Raw genomic sequence first — 20,134 nt, 5'->3', positions numbered from 1 at the left:
GCCACTCCCCTCAGGCAGGAGGCCACTCCCCTCTTGCAGGAGGCCACTCCCCTCTTGCAGGAGGCCACTCCCCTCAGGCAGGAGGCCACTCCCCTCTTGCAGGAGGCCACTCCCCTCTTGCAGGAGGCCACTCCCCTCAGGCAGGAGGCCACTCCCCTCTTGCAGGAGGCCACTCCCCTCTTGCAGGAGGCCACTCCCCTCAGGCAGGAGGCCACTCCCCTCTTGCAGGAGGCCACTCCCCTCTTGCAGGAGGCCACTCCCCTCAGGCAGGAGGCCACTCCCCTCTTGCAGGAGGCCACTCCCCTCTTGCAGGAGGCCACTCCCCTCTTGCAGGAGGCCACTCCCCTCAGGCAGGAGGCCACTCCCCTCTTGCAGGAGGCCACTCCCCTCTTGCAGGAGGCCACTCCCCTCTTGCAGGAGGCCACTCCCCTCAGGCAGGAGGCCACTCCCCTCTTGCAGGAGGCCACTCCCCTCTTGCAGGAGGCCACTCCCCTCAGGCAGGAGGCCACTCCCCTCTTGCAGGAGGCCACTCCCCTCTTGCAGGAGGCCACTCCCCTCAGGCAGGAGGCCACTCCCCTCTTGCAGGAGGCCACTCCCCTCTTGCAGGAGGCCACTCCCCTCAGGCAGGAGGCCACTCCCCTCTTGCAGGAGGCCACTCCCCTCTTGCAGGAGGCCACTCCCCTCTTGCAGGAGGCCACTCCCCTCAGGCAGGAGGCCACTCCCCTCTTGCAGGAGGCCACTCCCCTCAGGCAGGAGGCCACTCCCCTCTTGCAGGAGGCCACTCCCCTCTTGCAGGAGGCCACTCCCCTCTTGCAGGAGGCCACTCCCCTCTTGCAGGAGGCCACTCCCCTCTTGCAGGAGGCCACTCCCCTCAGGCAGGAGGCCACTCCCCTCTTGCAGGAGGCCACTCCCCTCTTGCAGGAGGCCACTCCCCTCAGGCAGGAGGCCACTCCCCTCTTGCAGGAGGCCACTCCCCTCAGGCAGGAGGCCACTCCCCTCTTGCAGGAGGCCACTCCCCTCTTGCAGGAGGCCACTCCCCTCAGGCAGGAGGCCACTCCCCTCTTGCAGGAGGCCACTCCCCTCTTGCAGGAGGCCACTCCCCTCAGGCAGGAGGCCACTCCCCTCTTGCAGGAGGCCACTCCCCTCTTGCAGGAGGCCACTCCCCTCTTGCAGGAGGCCACTCCCCTCAGGCAGGAGGCCACTCCCCTCTTGCAGGAGGCCACTCCCCTCAGGCAGGAGGTTTCTGTCCCTCTGCTGTTGGACTCATGAACACTTCCTAAGCACCTTAAACTCACTGCACTGTTCACTCTTATTGCACAACATAACTTTTATATTTTATCATGTACATTTCATGCCGTTTTGTATTCATTGTTCAATGTTTTGTTGTTTGTGTTGCACAGAATCACCAGGACAAGTTCCTATGTTTGTGAATTTTTTGTTCATTGACAAATGGCAATAAACCCTGTTCTGATTCTGATCAAAGCAGTTTGTGACCGTAGACTTATATATAAGGTATAAGTATAAAGCAAAATAACCTAAACATAAAGTCCATACCATTCATTAGAGAAACTACAAGAGGTTTGTCCAGCTCGAGGTGGTGAATGGTGCACTTGACGTCACTGAGGATTGGTGACTTGAATAACACTGTACTGGTCACTGTGGTGGTCCCATCGCTGTGGTTAAAGGACGAGAACACGGGGGGTCCCAGGGTCCTATTGTCCCCGCCAAAGTCCCACGTGATCTGGGCTGAAGGTTTGGACCGAGCGCTGCAGTTGGCTTCAATGGCATCGGACGGGACGGTCACGTAGTTCACCGCTGGTTTTGGCAACACTGGAAGGAAACAAAGAGATTAGTAATGTATTTGAAAATAAAAAAGACTAATTTAAAAACACAAAACACACATGTCAGTTAGGGATGCAGACCTAAACCCACGTTCAGGTTCAGGTCCGGGTTCAAATCCAGAGGTTCAGGTTCAGGTCTGGACCTAAACCAGGCCATATTTGCATCACGTTCTAACAGCGAAACACAAGCTTCTCTGCTCAATACATCCACGCGGCCGAGCTCAAAATAGCCATGTGACGTCACCGCGCTAACAGCGAGTACCCGGATGTCAGCCAATGAAAACTGCTTGACCATCAATTCCCATAGAAAACACGGCATAAAACGACGCTCAAAACGGATTATTACAACCCAGACTTATTTGATACAGAAAGATGGTGAGCGATAAACACTGCAGCTGTGGAACGTGCAAGAGTGAAGAGGGTTTAGACCTGGTTTAGACCTGGTTTAGACCCGGTTTAGACCTGGTTTAGACCTGGTTTAGACCCGGTTTAGACCTGGTTTAGAGCTGGTTTAGACCTGGTTTAGACCCGGTTTAGACCCGGTTTAGACCTGGTTTAGACCTGGTTTAGACCCGGTTTAGACCTGGTTTAGACCTGGTTTAGACCCGGTTTAGACCCGGTTTAGACCTGGTTTAGACCTGGTTTAGACCCGGTTTAGACCCAGTTTAGACCCAGTTTAGACCTAGTTTAGACCTGGTTTAGACCTAGTTTAGACCCGGTTTAGAGCTGGTTTAGAGCCTGGTTTAGACCCGGTTTAGAGCTGGTTTAGAGCCTGGTTTAGACCTGGTTTAGACCCGGTTTAGAGCCTAGTTTAGACCTGGTTTAGACCCGGTTTAGAGCTGGTTTAGACCCGGTTTAGAGCTGGTTTAGACCTGGTTTAGACCCGGTTTAGACCCGGTTTAGACCTGGTTTAGACCTGGTTTAGACCTAGTTTAGACCCGGTTTAGAGCTGGTTTAGACCTGGTTTAGACCCGGTTTAGACCTGGTTTAGACCCGGTTTAGAGCTGGTTTAGAGCCTGGTTTAGACCTGGTTTAGAGCCTGGTTTAGACCTGGTTTAGAGCCTAGTTTAGACCTGGTTTAGACCCGGTTTAGAGCTGGTTTAGACCCGGTTTAGAGCTGGTTTAGACCTAGTTTAGACCCGGTTTAGACCTAGTTTAGACCCGGTTTAGACCCGGTTTAGATCTGGTTTAGAGCTGGTTTAGACCTGGTTTAGACCTGGTTTAGACCTAGTTTAGACCTAGTTTAGACCTGGTTTAGACCTGGTTTAGAGCTGGTTTAGACCCGGTTTAGACCTGGGTTAGACCTGGATTAGACCCGGTTTAGAGCCTGGTTTAGACCTGGTTTAGACCCGGTTTAGAGCTGGTTTAGACCCAGTTTAGACCTGGTTTAGACCTGGTTTAGACCTGGTTTAGACCCGGTTTAGACCTGGTTTAGACCCGGTTTAGACCCGGTTTAGACCCGGTTTAGACCTGGTTTAGACCCGGTTTAGACCCGGCTTGGACCTAGTTTAGACCTGGTTTAGACCTAGTTTAGACCTAGTTTAGACCCGGTTTAGAGCTGGTTTAGACCTGGTTTAGACCCGGTTTAGACCTGGTTTAGACCTGGTTTAGACCTAGTTTAGACCTAGTTTAGACCCGGTTTAGAGCTGGTTTAGACCTGGTTTAGACCCGGTTTAGACCTGGTTTAGACCTGGTTTAGACCTGGTTTAGACCCGGTTTAGAGCTGGTTTAGAGCTGGTTTAGAGCCTGGTTTAGACCTGGTTTAGACCTAGTTTAGACCTAGTTTAGACCTGGTTTAGACCCGGTTTAGAGCTGGTTTAGACCTAGTTTAGACCCGGTTTAGACCCGGTTTAGACCCGGTTTAGACCCGTTTTAGACCCGGTTTAGACCTGGTTTAGAGCTGGTTTAGACCTGGTTTAGACCTGGTTTAGACCTAGTTTAGACCTAGTTTCGACCTGGTTTAGACCTGGTTTAGAGCTGGTTTAGACCCGGTTTAGACCTGGTTTAGTCCTGCTTTAGACCCGGTTTAGACCCGGTTTAGACCCGGTTTAGAGCTGGTTTAGAGCCTGGTTTAGACCTGGTTTAGACCCGGTTTAGAGCCTAGTTTAGACCTGGTTTAGACCTAGTTTAGACCCGGTTTAGAGCTGGTTTAGAGCCTGGTTTAGACCCGGTTTAGAGCTGGTTTAGAGCCTGGTTTAGACCTGGTTTAGACCCGGTTTAGAGCCTAGTTTAGACCTGGTTTAGACCCGGTTTAGAGCTGGTTTAGACCCGGTTTAGAGCTGGTTTAGACCTGGTTTAGACCCGGTTTAGACCCGGTTTAGACCTGGTTTAGACCTGGTTTAGACCTAGTTTAGACCCGGTTTAGAGCTGGTTTAGACCTGGTTTAGACCCGGTTTAGACCTGGTTTAGACCCGGTTTAGAGCTGGTTTAGAGCCTGGTTTAGACCTGGTTTAGAGCCTAGTTTAGACCTGGTTTAGACCCGGTTTAGAGCTGGTTTAGACCCGGTTTAGAGCTGGTTTAGACCTAGTTTAGACCCGGTTTAGACCTAGTTTAGACCCGGTTTAGACCCGGTTTAGATCTGGTTTAGAGCTGGTTTAGACCTGGTTTAGACCTGGTTTAGACCTAGTTTAGACCTAGTTTAGACCTGGTTTAGACCTGGTTTAGAGCTGGTTTAGACCCGGTTTACACCTGGGTTAGACCTGGATTAGACCCGGTTTAGAGCCTGGTTTAGACCTGGTTTAGACCCGGTTTAGAGCTGGTTTAGACCCAGTTTAGACCTGGTTTAGACCTGGTTTAGACCTGGTTTAGACCCGGTTTAGACCTGGTTTAGACCCGGTTTAGACCCGGTTTAGACCCGGTTTAGACCTGGTTTAGACCCGGTTTAGACCCGGCTTGGACCTAGTTTAGACCTGGTCTAGACCTGGTTTAGACCTGGTTTAGACCTAGTTTAGACCTAGTTTAGACCCGGTTTAGAGCTGGTTTGGACCTGGTTTAGACCCGGTTTAGACCTGGTTTAGACCTGGTTTAGACCTGGTTTAGACCCGGTTTAGAGCTGGTTTAGAGCTGGTTTAGAGCCTGGTTTAGACCTGGTTTAGACCTAGTTTAGACCTAGTTTAGACCTGGTTTAGACCCGGTTTAGAGCTGGTTTAGACCTAGTTTAGACCCGGTTTAGACCCGGTTTAGACCCGGTTTAGACCCGTTTTAGACCCGGTTTAGACCTGGTTTAGAGCTGGTTTAGACCTGGTTTAGACCTGGTTTAGACCTAGTTTAGACCTAGTTTCGACCTGGTTTAGACCTGGTTTAGAGCTGGTTTAGACCCGGTTTAGACCTGGTTTAGTCCTGCTTTAGACCCGGTTTAGACCCGGTTTAGACCCGGTTTAGAGCTGGTTTAGAGCCTGGTTTAGACCTGGTTTAGACCCGGTTTAGAGCCTAGTTTAGACCTGGTTTAGACCCGGTTTAGAGCTGGTTTAGACCCGGTTTAGAGCTGGTTTAGACCTGGTTTAGACCCGGTTTAGACCCGGTTTAGACCTGGTTTAGACCTGGTTTAGACCTAGTTTAGACCCGGTTTAGAGCTGGTTTAGACCTGGTTTAGACCCGGTTTAGACCTGGTTTAGACCCGGTTTAGAGCTGGTTTAGAGCCTGGTTTAGACCTGGTTTAGAGCCTGGTTTAGACCTGGTTTAGAGCCTAGTTTAGACCTGGTTTAGACCTGGTTTAGACCTGGTTTAGACCTAGTTTAGACCCGGTTTAGACCTAGTTTAGACCCGGTTTAGACCCGGTTTAGATCTGGTTTAGAGCTGGTTTAGACCTGGTTTAGACCTGGTTTAGACCTAGTTTAGACCTAGTTTAGACCTGGTTTAGACCTGGTTTAGAGCTGGTTTAGACCCGGTTTACACCTGGGTTAGACCTGGATTAGACCCGGTTTAGAGCCTGGTTTAGACCTGGTTTAGACCCGGTTTAGAGCTGGTTTAGACCCAGTTTAGACCTGGTTTAGACCTGGTTTAGACCTGGTTTAGACCCGGTTTAGACCTGGTTTAGACCCGGTTTAGACCCGGTTTAGACCCGGTTTAGACCTGGTTTAGACCCGGTTTAGACCCGGCTTGGACCTAGTTTAGACCTGGTCTAGACCTGGTTTAGACCTGGTTTAGACCTAGTTTAGACCTAGTTTAGACCCGGTTTAGAGCTGGTTTAGACCTGGTTTAGACCCGGTTTAGACCTGGTTTAGACCTGGTTTAGACCTGGTTTAGACCCGGTTTAGAGCTGGTTTAGAGCTGGTTTAGAGCCTGGTTTAGACCTGGTTTAGACCTAGTTTAGACCTAGTTTAGACCTGGTTTAGACCCGGTTTAGAGCTGGTTTAGACCTAGTTTAGACCCGGTTTAGACCCGGTTTAGACCCGGTTTAGACCCGTTTTAGACCCGGTTTAGACCTGGTTTAGAGCTGGTTTAGACCTGGTTTAGACCTGGTTTAGACCTAGTTTAGACCTAGTTTCGACCTGGTTTAGACCTGGTTTAGAGCTGGTTTAGACCCGGTTTAGACCTGGTTTAGTCCTGCTTTAGACCCGGTTTAGACCCGGTTTAGACCCGGTTTAGAGCTGGTTTAGAGCCTGGTTTAGACCTGGTTTAGACCCGGTTTAGAGCCTAGTTTAGACCTGGTTTAGACCCGGTTTAGAGCTGGTTTAGACCCGGTTTAGAGCTGGTTTAGACCTGGTTTAGACCCGGTTTAGACCCGGTTTAGACCTGGTTTAGACCTGGTTTAGACCTAGTTTAGACCCGGTTTAGAGCTGGTTTAGACCTGGTTTAGACCCGGTTTAGACCTGGTTTAGACCCGGTTTAGAGCTGGTTTAGAGCCTGGTTTAGACCTGGTTTAGAGCCTGGTTTAGACCTGGTTTAGAGCCTAGTTTAGACCTGGTTTAGACCCGGTTTAGAGCTGGTTTAGACCCGGTTTAGAGCTGGTTTAGACCTAGTTTAGACCCGGTTTAGACCCGGTTTAGACCTAGTTTAGACCCGGTTTAGACCCGGTTTAGACCCGGTTTAGACCCGGTTTAGATCTGGTTTAGAGCTGGTTTAGACCTGGTTTAGACCTGGTTTAGACCTAGTTTAGACCTAGTTTAGACCTGGTTTAGACCTGGTTTAGAGCTGGTTTAGACCCGGTTTAGACCTGGTTTAGACCTGGATTAGACCCGGTTTAGAGCCTGGTTTAGACCTGGTTTAGACCCGGTTTAGAGCTGGTTTAGACCCAGTTTAGACCTGGTTTAGACCTGGTTTAGACCTGGTTTAGACCCGGTTTAGACCTGGTTTAGACCCGGTTTAGACCCGGTTTAGACCCGGTTTAGACCTGGTTTAGACCCGGTTTAGACCCGGCTTGGACCTAGTTTAGACCTGGTCTAGACCTGGTTTAGACCTGGTTTAGACCTAGTTTAGACCTAGTTTAGACCCGGTTTAGAGCTGGTTTAGACCTGGTTTAGACCCGGTTTAGACCTGGTTTAGACCTGGTTTAGACCTGGTTTAGACCCGGTTTAGAGCTGGTTTAGAGCTGGTTTAGAGCCTGGTTTAGACCTGGTTTAGACCTAGTTTAGACCTAGTTTAGACCTGGTTTAGACCTGGTTTAGAGCTGGTTTAGACCCGGTTTACACCTGGGTTAGACCTGGATTAGACCCGGTTTAGAGCCTGGTTTAGACCTGGTTTAGACCCGGTTTAGAGCTGGTTTAGACCCAGTTTAGACCTGGTTTAGACCTGGTTTAGACCTGGTTTAGACCCGGTTTAGACCTGGTTTAGACCCGGTTTAGACCCGGTTTAGACCCGGTTTAGACCTGGTTTAGACCCGGTTTAGACCCGGCTTGGACCTAGTTTAGACCTGGTCTAGACCTGGTTTAGACCTGGTTTAGACCTAGTTTAGACCTAGTTTAGACCCGGTTTAGAGCTGGTTTGGACCTGGTTTAGACCCGGTTTAGACCTGGTTTAGACCTGGTTTAGACCTGGTTTAGACCCGGTTTAGAGCTGGTTTAGAGCTGGTTTAGAGCCTGGTTTAGACCTGGTTTAGACCTAGTTTAGACCTAGTTTAGACCTGGTTTAGACCCGGTTTAGAGCTGGTTTAGACCTAGTTTAGACCCGGTTTAGACCCGGTTTAGACCCGGTTTAGACCCGTTTTAGACCCGGTTTAGACCTGGTTTAGAGCTGGTTTAGACCTGGTTTAGACCTGGTTTAGACCTAGTTTAGACCTAGTTTCGACCTGGTTTAGACCTGGTTTAGAGCTGGTTTAGACCCGGTTTAGACCTGGTTTAGTCCTGCTTTAGACCCGGTTTAGACCCGGTTTAGACCCGGTTTAGAGCTGGTTTAGAGCCTGGTTTAGACCTGGTTTAGACCCGGTTTAGAGCCTAGTTTAGACCTGGTTTAGACCCGGTTTAGAGCTGGTTTAGACCCGGTTTAGAGCTGGTTTAGACCTGGTTTAGACCCGGTTTAGACCCGGTTTAGACCTGGTTTAGACCTGGTTTAGACCTAGTTTAGACCCGGTTTAGAGCTGGTTTAGACCTGGTTTAGACCCGGTTTAGACCTGGTTTAGACCCGGTTTAGAGCTGGTTTAGAGCCTGGTTTAGACCTGGTTTAGAGCCTGGTTTAGACCTGGTTTAGAGCCTAGTTTAGACCTGGTTTAGACCTGGTTTAGACCTGGTTTAGACCTAGTTTAGACCCGGTTTAGACCTAGTTTAGACCCGGTTTAGACCCGGTTTAGATCTGGTTTAGAGCTGGTTTAGACCTGGTTTAGACCTGGTTTAGACCTAGTTTAGACCTAGTTTAGACCTGGTTTAGACCTGGTTTAGAGCTGGTTTAGACCCGGTTTACACCTGGGTTAGACCTGGATTAGACCCGGTTTAGAGCCTGGTTTAGACCTGGTTTAGACCCGGTTTAGAGCTGGTTTAGACCCAGTTTAGACCTGGTTTAGACCTGGTTTAGACCTGGTTTAGACCCGGTTTAGACCTGGTTTAGACCCGGTTTAGACCCGGTTTAGACCCGGTTTAGACCTGGTTTAGACCCGGTTTAGACCCGGCTTGGACCTAGTTTAGACCTGGTCTAGACCTGGTTTAGACCTGGTTTAGACCTAGTTTAGACCTAGTTTAGACCCGGTTTAGAGCTGGTTTAGACCTGGTTTAGACCCGGTTTAGACCTGGTTTAGACCTGGTTTAGACCTGGTTTAGACCCGGTTTAGAGCTGGTTTAGAGCTGGTTTAGAGCCTGGTTTAGACCTGGTTTAGACCTAGTTTAGACCTAGTTTAGACCTGGTTTAGACCCGGTTTAGAGCTGGTTTAGACCTAGTTTAGACCCGGTTTAGACCCGGTTTAGACCCGGTTTAGACCCGTTTTAGACCCGGTTTAGACCTGGTTTAGAGCTGGTTTAGACCTGGTTTAGACCTGGTTTAGACCTAGTTTAGACCTAGTTTCGACCTGGTTTAGACCTGGTTTAGAGCTGGTTTAGACCCGGTTTAGACCTGGTTTAGTCCTGCTTTAGACCCGGTTTAGACCCGGTTTAGACCCGGTTTAGAGCTGGTTTAGAGCCTGGTTTAGACCTGGTTTAGACCCGGTTTAGAGCTGGTTTAGACCCGGTTTAGAGCTGGTTTAGACCTGGTTTAGACCCGGTTTAGACCCGGTTTAGACCTGGTTTAGACCTGGTTTAGACCTAGTTTAGACCCGGTTTAGAGCTGGTTTAGACCTGGTTTAGACCCGGTTTAGACCTGGTTTAGACCCGGTTTAGAGCTGGTTTAGAGCCTGGTTTAGACCTGGTTTAGAGCCTGGTTTAGACCTGGTTTAGAGCCTAGTTTAGACCTGGTTTAGACCCGGTTTAGAGCTGGTTTAGACCCGGTTTAGAGCTGGTTTAGACCTAGTTTAGACCCGGTTTAGACCCGGTTTAGACCTAGTTTAGACCCGGTTTAGACCCGGTTTAGACCCGGTTTAGACCCGGTTTAGATCTGGTTTAGAGCTGGTTTAGACCTGGTTTAGACCTGGTTTAGACCTAGTTTAGACCTAGTTTAGACCTGGTTTAGACCTGGTTTAGAGCTGGTTTAGACCCGGTTTAGACCTGGTTTAGACCTGGATTAGACCCGGTTTAGAGCCTGGTTTAGACCTGGTTTAGACCCGGTTTAGAGCTGGTTTAGACCCAGTTTAGACCTGGTTTAGACCTGGTTTAGACCTGGTTTAGACCCGGTTTAGACCTGGTTTAGACCCGGTTTAGACCCGGTTTAGACCCGGTTTAGACCTGGTTTAGACCCGGTTTAGACCCGGCTTGGACCTAGTTTAGACCTGGTCTAGACCTGGTTTAGACCTGGTTTAGACCTAGTTTAGACCTAGTTTAGACCCGGTTTAGAGCTGGTTTAGACCTGGTTTAGACCCGGTTTAGACCTGGTTTAGACCTGGTTTAGACCTGGTTTAGACCCGGTTTAGAGCTGGTTTAGAGCTGGTTTAGAGCCTGGTTTAGACCTGGTTTAGACCTAGTTTAGACCTAGTTTAGAGCTGGTTTAGACCCGGTTTAGACCTGGTTTAGTCCTGCTTTAGACCCGGTTTAGACCCGGTTTAGACCCGGTTTAGAGCTGGTTTAGAGCCTGGTTTAGACCTGGTTTAGACCCGGTTTAGAGCTGGTTTAGACCCAGTTTAGACCTGGTTTAGACCTGGTTTAGACCTGGTTTAGACCCGGTTTAGACCTGGTTTAGACCCGGTTTAGACCCGGTTTAGACCCGGTTTAGACCTGGTTTAGACCCGGTTTAGACCCGGCTTGAACCTAGTTTAGACCTGGTCTAGACCTGGTTTAGACCTGGTTTAGACCTAGTTTAGACCTAGTTTAGACCCGGTTTAGAGCTGGTTTAGACCTGGTTTAGACCCGGTTTAGACCTGGTTTAGACCTGGTTTAGACCTGGTTTAGACCTGGTTTAGAGCTGGTTTAGAGCTGGTTTAGAGCCTGGTTTAGACCTGGTTTAGACCTAGTTTAGACCTAGTTTAGACCTGGTTTAGACCCGGTTTAGAGCTGGTTTAGACCTAGTTTAGACCCGGTTTAGACCCGGTTTAGACCCGGTTTAGACCCGTTTTAGACCCGGTTTAGACCTGGTTTAGAGCTGGTTTAGACCTAGTTTAGACCTAGTTTAGACCTGGTTTAGACCTGGTTTAGAGCTGGTTTAGACCCGGTTTAGACCTGGTTTAGTCCTGCTTTAGACCCGGTTTAGACCCGGTTTAGACCCGGTTTAGAGCTGGTTTAGAGCCTGGTTTAGACCTGGTTTAGACCTAGTTTAGACCTGGTTTAGACCCGGTTTAGAGCTGGTTTAGACCTAGTTTAGACCTAGTTTAGACCTGGTTTAGACCTGGTTTAGACCTGGTTTAGTCCTGGTTTAGACCTGGTTTAGACCTGGTTTAGACCCGGTTTAGACCCGGTTTAGACCTGGTTTAGAGCTGGTTTAGACCTGGTTTAGACCTGGTTTAGACCTAGTTTAGACCTGGTTTAGACCTGGTTTAGACCTGGTTTAGACCCGGTTTAGACCCGGTTTAGACCCGGTTTAGACCCGGTTTAGACCCGGTTTAGACCCGGTTTAGACCTGGTTTAGACCCAGTTTAGACCTGGTTTAGACCCGGCTTGGACCTAGTTTAGACCTGGTTTAGACCTGGTTTAGACCTAGTTTAGACCTGGTTTAGACCCGGCTTGGACCTAGTTTAGACCTGGTTTAGACCTGGTTTAGACCTGGTTTAGACCTAGTTTAGACCTGGTTTAGACCTGGTTTAGACCTGGTTTAGACCCGGTTTAGACCCGGTTTAGACCCGGTTTAGACCCGGTTTAGACCCAGTTTAGACCTGGTTTAGACCCAGTTTAGACCTGGTTTAGACCCGGCTTGGACCTAGTTTAGACCTGGTTTAGACCTGGTTTAGACCTGGTTTAGACCTAGTTTAGACCTGGTTTAGACCTGGTTTAGACCTGGTTTAGACCCGGTTTAGACCCGGTTTAGACCCGGTTTAGACCCGGTTTAGACCCGGTTTAGACCCAGTTTAGACCTGGTTTAGACCCAGTTTAGACCTGGTTTAGACCCGGCTTGGACCTAGTTTAGACCTGGTTTAGACCTGGTTTAGACCTGGTTTAGACCTGGTTTAGACCTGGTTTAGACCCAGTTTAGACCTGGTTTAGACCCGGTTTAGACCTGGTTTAGACCTGGTTTAGACCTGGTTTAGACCTGGTTTAGACCCAGTTTAGACCTGGTTTAGACCTGGTTTAGACCTGGTTTAGACCTGGTTTAGACCTGGTTCAGACCCGGTTTAGACCTGGTGACATAGGATGAAGCCTGTGCAAAACCGGGACAAATGACTGGTTTGGGGCAAATGCACGGACTATGCGCTTTGTACCGGGACCGAGCCCTCTCTCCGGACGGGGCGTGGTCCGGCGTTTTGTCCGTGCAAGTAAGCACACCTCAGTTACACGTTTATCGTGTTCCGCGCACGCTGTAGAATTAACATCAGTTTTATTTAGAATGCGCGTAGAATGCTACGTCATAATGTTCAAAAGTCGAACTTGTTGTGAACCGAGGAAGCCCAGACGTACCTTTCTACGAGTTCAGCCTTCTTTAGGCTAATACGACGTGCTCTGCACCGTAAACATCGCTTCAACTAATCCAGAATGCTCCTCTACTTTATGCTGTTTCAGCTTCGCACCTGGGATGTCATCTTCCGCCAATTTGATCGAGATTAGCTGTCGTAGTCGCTGTTGTTCTGCCATCCATCCATTTTCTCCCCAGACACTTCCTCTAACTCCTCCGGGGGGATCCCGAGGCGTTCCCAGGCCAGCCGAGAGACATAGTCTCTCCAGCGTGTCCTGGGTCTTCCCCGGGGCCTCTTCCCGGTGGGACATGCCTGAAACACCTCCTCAGGGAGGCGCCCAGGAGGCTCCGGGACAGATGCCCGAGCCACCTCAGCTGGAGGAGCAGCGGCTCTACTCCGAGCTCCCCCCGTGTGACTGAGCTCCTCATCTTATCTCTAAGGGAGCGCCCAGCCACACGGCGGAGGAAACTCATTTCGATCGCTTGTATCCGCGATCTTGTTCTTTCAGTCACTACCCAAAGCTCATGACCATAGGTGAGGTCAGAACGTAGAGTGACCGGTAAATCGAGAGCTTTGTCTTTGGACTCAGCTCCTTCTTTACCACAACAGTCGATGCAGCGACTGCATCACTGCAGCTGCTGCACCGATCCAACTGTCGATCTCACGCTCCATCAAGACCCCGAGATACTTGAACTCCTCCACTTGGGGCAAGGACCCCACCCACCTGGAGAGGGCAAGACACCTTTTTCCTCTTGAGAATCATGACCTCGGATTTGGAGCTGATTCTCATCCCCAGACGCTTCCCTCTCGTCCCAGTGCAGCTGCAGGTCCAGGTTTGATGGAGCCATCAGGACAACATCGTCTGCAAACAGCAGAGATGAGATCCTGTGGTCCCCAAACCGGACACCCTCCGACCCCTGACCACACCCTCCGACCCCTGACCACACCCTCTGACCCCTGACCACACCCTCTGACCCCTGACCACACCCTCCGACCCCTGACCACACCCTCTGACCCCTGACCACACCCTCTGACCCCTGACCACACCCTCCGACCCGTGACCACACCCTCCGACCCCTGACCACACCCTCCGACCCCTGACCACACCCTCTGACCCCTGACCACACCCTCCGACCCCTGACCACACCCTCTGACCCCTGACCACACCCTCCGACCCCTGACCACACCCTCCGACCCCTGACTGCGCCTAGAAATTCTGTCCAAAAAACTATGAACAGAACCGGTGACAAAGCGCAGCCCTGAGGAGTCCCTCATGGGAGCAGGTCTGACTCACTGCAGTGAACACAGCTCCTGCTCCTGTCAGACAGGGACCGGACAGCCCTGAGCAAAGGGCCCCGGACCCCGTACTCCCGGAGCACCCCCCAAAGGACACCCCGAGGGACACGGTCCAAAGCCTTCTCCAGATAGAGCCCTATTAGATATGTAAATTAAACGAATCATCGAGGCAATGAAATAATAATTGAAGCTTTTTGTAATTGAATTATTCGATTTACTCGAGTAATCGTTGCAGCCCTAAATTCAAATAAATTATTTTTATCATTATTATTAATAATGACAAGAATAAAGCATGACAAATATGTCATCTTTGGGCTTAGTAACTGCTCATTTAACGGCCTTATGCCTGCTATATATATATATATATATATATATATATATATATATATATATATATATATATATATATATATATATATATATATATATATATATATATATATATGTGTGTACGTGGGTTCAGACCATAGACGGCGAGGCAGGTCCTGGCGCTCTTGGTCCCGTGAGGATACGTGTGAAACTCGCACGAGTAACACGCTTCGTCCTCCATGTTCACCTCCTCGATCCTCAGCTCTGAATGGCCCACATCTGTATTCAAAGTGCCTCTCTTTGAAAACCCGGGGTGGATCTGGACCCGCTGCTCGTATCTGGAGGAGGACGCCATCGTGCTGGAGGAGGACGCCATCGTGCTGGAGGAGGACGCCATCGTGCTGGAGGAGGACGCCATCGTGCTGGAGGAGGACGCCATCGTGCTGGAGTTTCCCTGCTCCATCTTCCTCCACAGGACCTGGAGCACTTCAGCAGGTAAAGTGTAAGAACAGGTCAGAACGGCGGCTTTGCCCACTTCTGCGTTCGTGTGGTTTCTGTGCTTCACTGTCCCTGAGGAGTCAAAGCACACGCAGAGGGTCAGTGAAGGTCAGTGAAGGTCAGTGAGGGTCAGTGAAGGTCAGTGAAGGTCAGTGAAGGTCAGTGAGGGTCAGTGAAGGTCAGTGAAGGTTAGTGAGGGTCAGTGAGGGTCAGTGATGGTCAGTGAGGGTCAGTGAAGGTCAGTGAAGGTCAGTGAGGGTCAGTGATGGTCAGTGAAGGTTAGTGAGGGTCAGTGATGGTCAGTGAGGGTCAGTGAAGGTCAGTGAAGGTCAGTGAGGGTCAGTGATGGTCAGTGAGGGTCAGTGAGGGTCAGTGATGGTCAGTGAGGGTCAGTGAGGGTCAGTGATGGTCAGTGAGGGTCAGTGAAGGTCAGTGAAGGTCAGTGAAGGTCAGTGAGGGTCAGTGATGGTCAGTGAAGGTTAGTGAGGGTCAGTGATGGTCAGTGAGGGTCAGTGAGGGTCAGTGATGGTCAGTGAAGGTTAGTGAGGGTCAGTGATGGTCAGTGAGGGTCAGTGAAGGTCAGTGAAGGTCAGTGAGGGTCAGTGATGGTCAGTGAGGGTCAGTGAAGGTTAGTGAGGGTCAGTGATGGTCAGTGAGGGTCAGTGAGGGTCAGTGAAGGTCAGTGAAGGTCAGTGAGGGTCAGTGATGGTCAGTGAAGGTTAGTGAGGGTCAGTGATGGTCAGTGAGGGTCAGTGAAGGTCAGTGAAGGTCAGTGAGGGTCAGTGAAGGTCAGTGAAGGTCAGTGAGGGTCAGTGAGGGTCAGTGATGGTCAGTGAGGGTCAGTGAAGGTCAGTGAAGGTCAGTGAGGGTCAGTGAAGGTCAGTGAGGGTCAGTGATGGTCAGTGAAGGTTAGTGAGGGTCAGTGATGGTCAGTGAGGGTCAGTGAAGGTCAGTGAAGGTCAGTGAGGGTCAGTGATGGTCAGTGAGGGTCAGTGAGGGTCAGTGATGGTCAGTGAGGGTCAGTGAGGGTCAGTGATGGTCAGTGAGGGTCAGTGAAGGTCAGTGAAGGTCAGTGAAGGTCAGTGAGGGTCAGTGATGGTCAGTGAAGGTTAGTGAGGGTCAGTGATGGTCAGTGAGGGTCAGTGAGGGTCAGTGATGGTCAGTGAAGGTCAGTGAAGGTCAGTGAGGGTCAGTGAAGGTCAGTGAAGGTCAGTGAGGGTCAGTGAAGGTCAGTGAAGGTCAGTGAGGGTCAGTGAGGGTCAGTGATGGTCAGTGAGGGTCAGTGAAGGTCAGTGAAGGTCAGTGAGGGTCAGTGATGGTCAGTGAAGGTTAGTGAGGGTCAGTGATGGTCAGTGAGGGTCAGTGAAGGTCAGTGAAGGTCAGTGAGGGTCAGTGATGGTCAGTGAGGGTCAGTGAAGGTTAGTGAGGGTCAGTGATGGTCAGTGAGGGTCAGTGAGGGTCAGTGAAGGTCAGTGAAGGTCAGTGAGGGTCAGTGATGGTCAGTGAAGGTTAGTGAGGGTCAGTGATGGTCAGTGAGGGTCAGTGAAGGTCAGTGAAGGTCAGTGAGGGTCAGTGAAGGTCAGTGAAGGTCAGTGAGGGTCAGTGAGGGTCAGTGATGGTCAGTGAGGGTCAGTGAAGGTCAGTGAAGGTCAGTGAGGGTCAGTGAGGGTCAGTGATGGTCAGTGAAGGTCAGTGAGGGTCAGTGAAGGTCAGTGAGGGTCAGTGATGGTCAGTGAAGGTCAGTGAGGGTCAGTGATGGTCAGTGAAGGTTAGTGAGGGTCAGTGATGGTCAGTGAGGGTCAGTGAAGGTCAGTGAAGGTCAGTGAGGGTCAGTGATGGTCAGTGAGGGTCAGTGATGGTCAGTGAGGGTCAGTGAAGGTCAGTGAAGGTCAGTGAGGGTCAGTGATGGTCAGTGAAGGTTAGTGAGGGTCAGTGATGGTCAGTGAGGGTCAGTGAGGGTCAGTGAGGGTCAGTGAGGGTCAGTGAAGGTCAGTGAAGGTCAGTGAAGGTCAGTGATGGTCAGTGAGGGTCAGTGAGGGTCAGTGAGGGTCAGTGAGGGTCAGAGAGGCTTTACATGGCATCACAAACGAAGACACATACAACTGCACAGCAGGGGGCGCCGTGTGGAGCTTTTTGTCTAAAAACAACATTTTAAAAAGTATATGTAAAAACTGTAAAACTTAAAGTGCAGAGCTTCTCTTTTGTCTCCATGGACGTTCCACAGTGTGGCATTAAGGTCAGATTACAGGTTAGAGCTGTGGAGAGGCGACCTCACTCACAGCAGGAAAAACAACAATTAAAATGTCGGTAATTGAAATAATGTAATTTTGTGGAACATTCCATGTTTATCCCACATAATAAACATGTTTTAATCATATTTTACTGATCTACTTTATTTCTCAGACTTTGTATATGCATCCTACTGACCGCCCTCCTGCTGACCGCCCTCCTACTGACCGCCCTCCTGCTGACCGCCCTCCTGCTGACCGCCATCCTGCTGACCGCCCTCCTGCTGACCGCCCTCCTACTGACCGCCCTCCTGCTGACCGCCCTCCTACTGACCGCCCTCCTGCTGACCGCCCTCCTGCTGACCGCCCTCCTGCTGACCGCCCTCCTACTGACCGCCCTCCTGCTGACCGCCCTCCTGCTGACCGCCATCCTACTGACCGCCCTCCTGCTGACCGCCCTCCTGCTGACCGCCATCCTACTGACCGCCCTCCTGCTGACCGCCCTCCTGCTGACCGCCATCCTACTGACCGCCCTCCTGCTGACCGCCCTCCTGCTGACCGCCCTCCTGCTGACCGCCATCCTACTGACCGCCCTCCTGCTGACCGCCCTCCTGCTGACCGCCATCCTGCTGACCGCCCTCCTGCTGACCGCCCTCCTGCTGACCGCCCTCCTGCTGACCGCCATCCTACTGACCGCCCTCCTGCTGACCGCCCTCCTGCTGACCGCCCTCCTGCTGACCGCCTTGACTTACCAGTGACAGTGACGCACGTCTGTCCTTGCTGCTGACCGCCTGGATACACGTGGAAGATGCAGAGGAAGCAGCCCTCGTCCTCTGGCCTCAGCGCAGAGATGGTGATGTGACTGACCCCGGGGTGTGAAGGGCCGAGCTGGACGTTTGGCTCCTGTTTGCTGACGTGGAGCGGGGAGCCGGGTGTGTACACCAGCAGGGGGCGCTTGTGTTTGTCCAGCCAGATGACTTGGTGGATGGTGTGGTTTGTGGAGGTGGTGATGCTGCAGCTGAGGTTCAGAGGCTGGTCCACTCCCACTGTGACGCTGGACGGAGCAGTGACCACTCCTACAAACACAACATGTTTAGTTAACGTCAGGGGCCCGCTTTACTCATGATTTTTCAACTTCAAATTGAACAACTAATTACAAAATAACATTATAAAAAAACTAAAAAAGAAGTCAAATAAAACGTTTAATGTAGGTTCTTAGTTCTTTGGTTAATTTAAGGTTCTTAGTAAACAATGTATAATGTATTCATGTATTTATAATGTATTAATAAGCTCTTGTTCTTTGTTCTTAAGCACTTATAAAGCATTTACTGGCATATATAATTTGGTTCTGGAAAACAGTTCATTAAGTAGCTTCTCTGGTTGTTAACATTTATACAGTGCAATAAGCCTAGTATATGCTAGTACAAATACTAGTAATACTTGTTTATTAAGTGCTTATAGGGTTAGGGTTAGGGTTAGGGTTAGGGTTAGGGTTAGAGTTAGGGTTAGGGTTAAGGTTAGAGTTAGGGTTAGGGTTAGGGTTAGAGTTAGGGTTAGGGTTAGGGTTAGAGTTAGGGTTAGGGTTAGGGTTAGAGTTAGGGTTAGGGTTAGGGTTAGAGTTAGGGTTAGGGTTAGGGTTAGAGTTAGGGTTAGGGTTAGGGTTAGAGTTAGGGTTAGGGTTAGAGTTAGGGTTAGAGTTAGGGTTAGGGTTAGGGTTAGGGTTAGAGTTAGGGTTAGGGTTAGGGTTAGGGTTAGGGTTAGAGTTAGGGTTAGGGTTAGGGTTAGGGTTAGAGTTAGGGGGACCCTAAACCTAACCCTAACCCAACAAATATCTAGAGCTTATTAACACCTTAAAAATAATTTAACCAAGCAACTTTATAAATAGAAAATAGATTTTGAGCAGGTTGAATCATGGCAAATAATTATTCAAATAATGTGTATTTTAATATAAACCCTCATTAAAATACACATTATTTGCCATCTGACTTTAAATACAAGACTAATCTCTAACATTTCTGTACGAATCCAAATTCAAGTAGCTTCGCAGATGTTTCTGTGGAACTGTTTTGCTTGTATCTTTGCCCAGGCCCTCATAATCCAGCAGAATTTACACTGTACCAAACGTCTGGGACACAGCCAAAAGCAGCCAGCAGAAGAGCTGAGCCAGGGGCCCGGCTGGGGCCCACATCCTTCAAAGATTCACCCACAGCTGCAGCAGAAACAGAACAGCATCTTAACCACATCGTGTCTAAAAACAGCCCAGTGGATGAACGCTGTGGTGGACTTACTCTGACCGTGGTCCAGAAGTCCCAGAAGTCCCAGAAGTCCCAGAAGTCCCAGAAGTCCCACTAGTGCCACCACAACTGCAGCCACATGGTCCTGGCTGAAAGAAGATTCTGTCTTAACCCTTTGCTGCTACAAGAAAAGACATGCAAGAATAAAACAGGTTGTGTACAAAGTGTTGCTATGGCAAACAAGCTGCAAGTCAACAAGCTCCTGCTCCCGGGGTCTAAAGGAGAGTTTATGTTAGTCACACATGGTCCACAAGCTGTGATTATGAGGCAACAAAACAAGATGTCTAGACAAGGCCCAGCCCTGACATTTTGAAACAGATCTGTCCATGATGATGTAAGTATGATGGAGTTCAACGTGAAGGCAAAGCAGGTGCAAAGGTGTGTTTCACGGGAGAAGGAAGAGGACCATTATGGATGGGTTTATGGATGAACTGATCAGTCTCTAACCCTCTAAACGTAATGGACCTGATTTTAACTTTAACCGTGCCAATGGGCATCTGGTCTCCATCACGCCGCCCGCTCCTGTTGGCCACTTTTCCACTACAAAGGAGTTGATCACGCAGACAAACATAAAAGCTTGTGTGGGCTTCACTCTGCAGCGTTCACCGCTCGTTCTACACCTCAGAACTGGGACTTTATGTTGTATTTATCACAGGACCCTTCAGCTCTCGGGGGCCACTGGGAATGGGTTCAGAGTTCATAAGAACAGAATTTTTTCAAGCAGAAATAATTCTTGTAGTAAATTGAACATATACATGATTTTGGAAAAAGAAATCAGAATAATTGACTCAATGCTAGATCTATTATAACTAATTCAATGTTCAAAAAGCGATTTGATTTGTATTACCACTGATCATAAAACATCTAATTTACCTCTGGGTGTATTTCATCATGAGTCAGGTGACACCGGTCACTATAACAGTTAGAATTGACACTAGAACATTTCCACTGCTGAGATGGAATGTTCTGGGCTACTCACACTTTCACCTTTACTTTGGGGTCGCGCGTAGAATCTGCAGGACAAAGTTGGTTTGTTGAGTCATGGCGCGTCGGTCCTGGTCCTGGTCCTGGTCCCGGTTCTGGTTCTGGTCCTGGTCCTGGTTCCGGTTCGGGTTC

The 20,134-nt window shown here is 49.9% G+C and overlaps 1 protein-coding gene across 1 annotated transcript in view; it reads right to left on the bottom strand.

The window, feature by feature from the left end:
• LOC140362654 (uncharacterized) overlaps window positions 1-19,102 on the bottom strand; it is a 68,504-nt gene extending 49,402 nt beyond the window's left edge. Inside the window, exons 1-5 of the mRNA XM_072448804.1 lie at window positions 19,013-19,102; window positions 18,843-18,933; window positions 17,477-17,800; window positions 14,155-14,568; window positions 1,555-1,830 (exon numbers count right to left, since the gene is read on the bottom strand). Coding sequence (XP_072304905.1) covers window positions 1,555-1,830; window positions 14,155-14,568; window positions 17,477-17,800; window positions 18,843-18,912 — 1,084 coding nt within the window. The 5' untranslated portion in view covers window positions 18,913-18,933; window positions 19,013-19,102. The remainder of the gene's footprint in view (window positions 1-1,554; window positions 1,831-14,154; window positions 14,569-17,476; window positions 17,801-18,842; window positions 18,934-19,012) is intronic.
• Window positions 19,103-20,134: the final 1,032 nt, after the last annotated feature.

The sequence above is a fragment of the Eucyclogobius newberryi genome, unplaced genomic scaffold (assembly GCF_026437365.1).
Source record: "Eucyclogobius newberryi isolate DKJ021-1_F unplaced genomic scaffold, fEucNew1.0.hap1 SCAF_1, whole genome shotgun sequence".
Lineage (NCBI taxonomy): Eukaryota > Metazoa > Chordata > Actinopteri > Gobiiformes > Gobiidae > Eucyclogobius > Eucyclogobius newberryi.
Note: the sequence above shows the minus strand (reverse complement) of the source record. Positions and strands in the feature narration are given on the sequence as shown.